The sequence below is a fragment of the Corvus brachyrhynchos genome, unplaced genomic scaffold (genome assembly GCF_000691975.1).
Source record: "Corvus brachyrhynchos isolate BGI_N302 unplaced genomic scaffold, ASM69197v1 scaffold10, whole genome shotgun sequence".
Lineage (NCBI taxonomy): Eukaryota > Metazoa > Chordata > Aves > Passeriformes > Corvidae > Corvus > Corvus brachyrhynchos.
In genome coordinates this window covers 2,710,575-2,716,610 of record NW_008236180.1, presented here as the reverse complement: position 1 = coordinate 2,716,610, position 6,036 = coordinate 2,710,575, and the positions used below count along the sequence as shown (strand labels likewise).

Here is a 6,036-nt window from a genome sequence, read left to right as displayed (position 1 = left end):
GCCCCCCGCCGTGGGACGATGCCGGGAGCGGTGGTGCCCAGCTGCGGTGTGGCTCTGCCCTCACCGAGACCACAGCCGGTGCCTCTTTGTTTGAACCAAGCAGCTGCTGTTTGCGGTGAAACTCCGGCAGCGTCTGTTTGCAGCCCAAACACCCGGCCCCGCCGCAGCCGAGCGGGCGCTTGGCCCCCAGCTGGCAGCAGGAGCCGGGCACAGGCACCAGCTGGAGCTCGCCTGTACCGGAGGCAGGGCTGTCCCAATTTTCCCAGCATGGCCGAGAGGAGCATGGGGTGCCAGGACAAGAGGAGGAGAAGAAGGAAGAGGAAGAGACAGCAGCAGTGAGGAGTGTGCTGCTTGCAGTGAGGAAGCCCGCGGCAGCAGGATGCTCAGGAATAAATCCTAACCTCCAGTTGGTGCTGGCTCGGTGCTGGCTTCACCCTGACAGGGCCAGTGACACTCCACGTGGCACTTGCTGCCCTGCAAGGGCACACATGAGCCTGTGCCATGCCACACCATGCCATGCCATGACACTGTGCCACACTGTGCTGTGCCATGCAGGTCTCGATGTGGGGGTCCAGCAGCCCCAGGCCATGATGCAGAGAAGTCTCCATCCCCTGCGGCTGCAGTCCCTGCTCCAGTTCCCTGTCCCCTGCAGAGAGCCCCACATCCTGCTTCTCCAGGGATGGAGGATGAGGGGCTCTGGCACTGTCCTGACATTGCCATCCCACCGCAGGGGACACCCAGAAACCAGGGAGGTGTCCACGGGACTTCATGCGCTGCTTGCGCCTGGAGTCCCCACTCTGTGCCAACGACTCCAGCTGCCCCGCTGAGCTCAAGTGCTGCCCCTGGGAGTGCCGGCTGCGCTGCATCCCCCCGGCAGAAGGTACGGCACCGCGGTACAGCCGCTGACACCACCTCTGTCCCGGGGCAGCTGGCACCCTTTTCCCTGTCCCATTCCCTGTGAAATCCCCATTGCTATGGTGCAGCTCCCCGCGCGGTGGGGCTGCAGCCACCATGGCACAGAGCTGTGGCACAAACGGGACGCCCCACCCCATGCTTGCCAGGGTGGCTCTGCCGGGCCTGGGGTGGGGACAAACTGCACAGCTCCCAGGTGGGCACCGGAGTGGGGAGGGAAGGGGACAGTGAGACCACCCTCTGGTGAGGCCACCATCCTGCTCTCATCCTGCTCCACGGTGCAGAGGACACCAGCCCTGCCCCGGCCACTCAACGGCCACTGCTGCACCAGTGGGGATGTCTCCAGGACCAGGACTGTCCCCCATCCCACGTCTGCTGTCACCAGCTGTGCAGCCGGCACTGTGTGGCAAAAAGGTGAGGGGGCCGGGAGCCACCCCAAAGATTCGACAGCCCCATGTGCCCTGGTCCCCACGGCTGCGTCTCCAAGCAGTGGCACTGCAGCCACTCCACACCATGCCTGCAGGGAAGGATGGATTCTGCCCAGTCCGTGCCGGGCTGTTCCCCAGTTATGACTGCAGAGCCCAGTGCTGGCACGACGGCGAGTGTCCCCGCGAGGAGAAGTGCTGCCTGAGTGGCTGCGACTATGTCTGCCTGCCCCCATCCCGAGGTGCCAGATACGGGCAGAGGTGTCCCCCAGCTCCAGGGACTGTGAGACTGGGTGGGGAAGACCCGCTATTGCTGCTTGCACCCCCAGCCCCACTGCCTCCTGCCTCCAGAAAAACCAGGCATTTGCCCGCTGGCTGAGGAGGCTCCGCTGGCCGTGACCCCGTGTGGCACCACCTGCACCAAGGACTGGCAGTGCCCGGGGGCTGAGAAGTGCTGCAGCAGCAGCAGATGTGGCCACGTGTGCTCAGCCCCCGAACCAGGTGAGGAGATGGTCGCCAGAACAGTGATTCCACCAGGAATGCTGTCAAAGTTCCTGGGTGCAGGATGCGGGACGGTGCTACCCCGAGGGTAGTTGTCAGGGCAGCCCGAGGCTGCAGAAAAGGAGGTGCCTGCAACTCAGGGTGGTCCCTCCTCCTGCTGTTTCTTCCTGCCCCTCTCAGACAAACCCAGTGAGTGCCCAAAGGTGAGGCCACAACGCACATCGGAGCCGTGCACGGAGATGGACTCCTGCACCCACGACAGGGACTGTTCCCGGCAGGAGAAGTGCTGCTTCTCTGGCTGCGCCATGCGCTGCACCCGCCCTGCCCGAGGTGAGCGTGGCAGCCTTTTTTCCAGCCCAGGGAAGGGAGGTGAGAGCAGGGCTGGGACCTCCACCCTCACCTGGGTCCCCTCCTCTGGTAGAGCACCCCGGGGAGTGCCCCCGGGCAGAGCCGTGCTGGGACCCGCGGCGCCGGGGCGGGAGCCAGTGCCTGGATGACAGTGTCTGCGGACGAGAGGAGAAGTGCTGTGACACCGGCTGCGGCTGGGAGTGCGTGGCCGTGCCCAGAGGTAATGGGCACAGCCTGTTAGGGGGGAGCTAGCCCCTGCCCCCCAAGGGCAGCGAGGTGACGGCGAGTTGGTTGCTGTGCCCCTGCAGACAGTGGGGACAGAGCTGATGGCCGGTGTGTAGAGGAGTGCCAGGCTGATTCACAGTGTCCCCGGGGACAGCGGTGCACCAGCATCGGCTGTGGCCATGTCTGCATGGACATCCCCGGAGGTGAGAACCAGCCAGGCCCTCCGGGAGCTATGTGGGGCTGCCCTGGGGTGCCCCCTGGTGAGGTGCCCCAGGCCAGATGCCCCCCAGCTGGATGATTACCTTGCAGGCAGAGTGGGAGTGTGCCCCATCCCCAGGGAGGGGGGCACGTGCTTGGACCTGTGCAACTTCGACGAGGAGTGTCCCTGGGGCCACAAGTGCTGCAGTAACTTTTTCCCCCCCAGCCTCGCTGCCAGGTCAGCCCCTCACACCTGCCCAGCCCAGCAGGGACAGAGCCCAGGTCCCCTTGGCACCCACTCCCAGGGCATCCTGACCCTTCCTCCCCAATGAGGACCCCTCACCACGACCACACTGGAACCCTGAGCTGGGTCTGCCAAGGCAGCTGTACCTGTGGGGGTGTCACACGCTCCAGGGATATGATCTGCCCCCATCCTTCTTTCCATGCATCCCCGTCTTTCCGTGCAAGTGATGAGCACACACAGCCTCAGCTCAGAGTCAGCAGGTGACCATCCTCCCCTGCCCACAGAACACGACACCGTGGCTGTGCCCTGGCACGGTGCTGAGCGGTGCTCGGAGGAGTGCGAGGCCGACTCGCAGTGTCCCTGGGGACAGAGGTGCACCCGCACCTCCTGCGGCCGTGTCTGCGTGGACACTCCTGGAGGTGAGGCACAGGAGACCCAGGTGTTGCCCCAGGAGACATGGGGTGTCCCAGCTGGGTGGCCCGCAGCAGGGTGCTCTGCCCTGCAGGCAGAGGTGGAGCGTGCCCCATGCCTGGGGGTGGTGGGACCTGCCTGGACCGGTGCAGCCTCGATGAGGAGTGTGCCTAGGGCCATAAGTGCTGCAGCAACGGCTGCGGCCACGTCTGCACGCGGATGCCTGGTGATAAGGAGGCCTATGGCCACTGTGATGGGGCAGTACCTGCACTAACACCAGGTCATGCAGGGTGCCAGCTGACCTGTATGAAGGGCACAGCCTTCAGCATGCTCCCAGCTCAGCATCACTGTGAGGCCAGTTCCCGCTGCTACCCCATTGCTCTGCTCCCAGCAGATGCATTTGCAGGGCGAGGGGATCTGAAGTGATGTGGAGCAGGATGGAGCTCTCATGGAGCTGGCCAGCATGGCTGCAATCATGGCCACTGGCCCCTCGCTCCTGCAGTCTCATTGCTCCCTAAAAGCACATCCTCCTTTTCAGATGCTGTGTGATGAGAGAGCAGCTCCTCTGCCGCAGGAAGATGCCTTCATTAGGGGACATGGGACAGTCATGGGCCCCAGCTGGCCTGTCCCTCCCCACCACCTCCAGCAATAAAGCGTGTGCTTGGCTGCCCCCAGCTGCCCCATGTGGTCCTAGAGTGGCCTTAAAATCACCTGAGGCCCCCAGTGTCAGGAGGTTCAGCCAGAGTTGGTGCCAGACACAGACCTGGGTCAGGGCAGGCTGGGGACAGGCACCACCCCAGGCATCCATCGAGGTGGGAGCTGTTCCTCCATTCAGTGGTTTCAGCTCCCAGCCAGGTCATGTCGGCAGCTTGAAGGCAGGGTTGGGCTAGGAGCTCATCCGTGGCAATGGGAGCTGCACGGTGGTGGCCGGGTGAGCCCTGCCATGCCATGCTGCTGGAGGCACCCACTGCCCAGTCCCCATGAGGAAGGAGTGCCCAGAGGGACGGGCACTGACTGCTCCTGCCAGCACAGGCAGGAAGGACCAGACCCAGACGTGCTCATCCAGGGACCTGTCCTTGTATTGTCACAGTCCAAGGGGAGGGACAGGCTCCTCAGGTCAGGCACCATGCATAGGAGGGGGCATCCATGCTGGCATGGGCACATGTCCCTGTCCTTAGGCCAGTGAGCATCCCAGGCAAGCCAGAGCCCCCAGCACGGTCACCCTGGCCCACAGGCCTCATTGCCACCAGCCCCACGAGGAATGTCTCCCTGTGGGGTTGGGGATGCGGCCACCAGCAGCAGCTTCCCCCAGGCAAGGGCAGTGCAGAGGCCACCACTTCCCAGGCCAGCACTACCAGGCACCTGGAACTGAGAGATGGGGCATCAGGAGAGGGGCCAGGAGCAGCCGCCATCTGTGGCCCATGGCCCACAGCACATTGCTAGTTACTGAGGTGGGAACAGGCCTGGAAGCACTCGCCCTTGGTCTCGAAGTTGTTCCTGTTGCCGCCGCAGCCACCGTAGATGAACTCCTCGCACTGCTGGCTGGAGGCATTTTTTTTTGGAAGAGCGCCTTGCAGTTCCCACAGACTGAGGGCAGGTAGCAGAAGTCTGCATGATCCAAAGGCGACAGGCTGAGTCAGGGGAGGGTGGGGACACCACCACGCTCAGGGTTCTCAGGCCCTCAGAAAGTTCTGCACAGTTCTGGTTCCTTCTTACTGCCATACCCTTTGTACCAGCACACAGCTCTGCACCCACCTGCCCACGGCCCCACACACCAGCAGCTTCCCCATAGCATAGTGTGGTGACCCCCAGGGTCTGCAAGACCCAGCAAGAGCTCAGGAGCAACCCAGGGACCTCCCTTCCCAGTTTGCTATCCCAACTGAGCCAACACCCCTCTTGTCACCCACTCCTGTGTGTGCCACACTGCCACTCCAGAGCCCTACCACCACAGCAGTGAGCCCTCACCTAACACTGGCTCCTGGCATGTGTAGCCACACTTGCTGGGACAGCACTTGGTGACTCCATGGCAGTCGGCATCGCGGGGGGCCCCGGTGGGGCGGGAGCCACAGTCCTTGTCCAGCAGGTCCTCCACCTCTGGGATGTGGTAGCAATACCCAGGCTTTGCTGCAGGACACAGTGGCCAGGACGCTGGTGAGAGGCACAGGGCAGGGGCCTCAGCAGCCCCCAGCGCCCTGGGGTCAGACCCCAGCCTCCCACAGCCCCACACTTGTGCGCACCTGGCAGCACACAGGGCAGTGGGAAGCACCGGGCAACAGCGGCACCCCGAGCATCCCCATTCCCAGTCCATGACCCAGCTACACTCACTCATCCCCAGCTCCTCTCGTCCAGTTGCGTGCGGGGCCGGGCTGGACCGCTTAGCAAGGGGGAGCAGGGCAGCCAAGAGGAGAAGACAGCCAGGTGGCAGCTCCATGGTGCCCTGGATGGCCGGGTCTGGCCCCGGGTGTGGTGGGCTGGGATTTAAGGTGCGTGGGTGGGGCGGAGGGAGCAGGGCTGGTGCCGAAAACCAGCTAATTCCTGCCGTGCAGGTAACGAGCCACACCCAGGCAGGTCCTGGTCTCCCTGGTGGCATCCTGGCCACAGCCCTCGATCTGGGGGGACCGGTAGGACGGGACAGCTGTCCCGGCACAGCCCTCGGGGAGCCCAGCTGGGTGGCAGCAGCATGCCCAGGCTGGGCTGGGGACACCACCAGCGACTGCCGCAGCCTCCTGGGGGCAAGCCTGTGTTGGGGACAGACATGGGAGGGGTGGTACT

General features: G+C 64.3%; 2 protein-coding genes across 3 annotated transcripts in view; one reads left to right on the top strand and one right to left on the bottom strand.

The window, feature by feature from the left end:
• Window positions 1–4,818, top strand: part of LOC108447021 (keratin-associated protein 10-4-like) — a 5,317-nt gene extending 499 nt beyond the window's left edge. The window contains exons 2-9 of the mRNA XM_017735571.1: window positions 731–903; window positions 1,199–1,326; window positions 1,431–1,579; window positions 1,689–1,838; window positions 2,019–2,168; window positions 2,260–2,406; window positions 2,495–2,614; window positions 3,138–4,818. Coding sequence (XP_017591060.1) covers window positions 731–903; window positions 1,199–1,326; window positions 1,431–1,579; window positions 1,689–1,838; window positions 2,019–2,168; window positions 2,260–2,406; window positions 2,495–2,614; window positions 3,138–3,538 — 1,418 coding nt within the window. The 3' untranslated portion in view covers window positions 3,539–4,818. The remainder of the gene's footprint in view (window positions 1–730; window positions 904–1,198; window positions 1,327–1,430; window positions 1,580–1,688; window positions 1,839–2,018; window positions 2,169–2,259; window positions 2,407–2,494; window positions 2,615–3,137) is intronic.
• LOC108446504 (waprin-Phi1-like) lies at window positions 4,326–5,735 on the bottom strand. 2 transcript variants are annotated; one of them, XM_017733328.1, is made up of 3 exons: window positions 5,590–5,735; window positions 5,230–5,412; window positions 4,326–4,872 (listed from the first exon to the last, which is right to left on the bottom strand). In XM_017733328.1, exons 1-3 carry the CDS (start codon window positions 5,693–5,695, stop codon window positions 4,616–4,618), a joined length of 546 nt encoding a protein of 181 aa, XP_017588817.1. In that variant the 5' UTR covers window positions 5,696–5,735; the 3' UTR covers window positions 4,326–4,615. The 2 variants fall into 2 exon arrangements, with proteins under 2 accessions (XP_017588817.1, XP_017588821.1); XM_017733332.1 differs by having other exon boundaries at window positions 5,230–5,388.
• Between the last annotated feature and the right edge of the window lie 301 nt (window positions 5,736–6,036).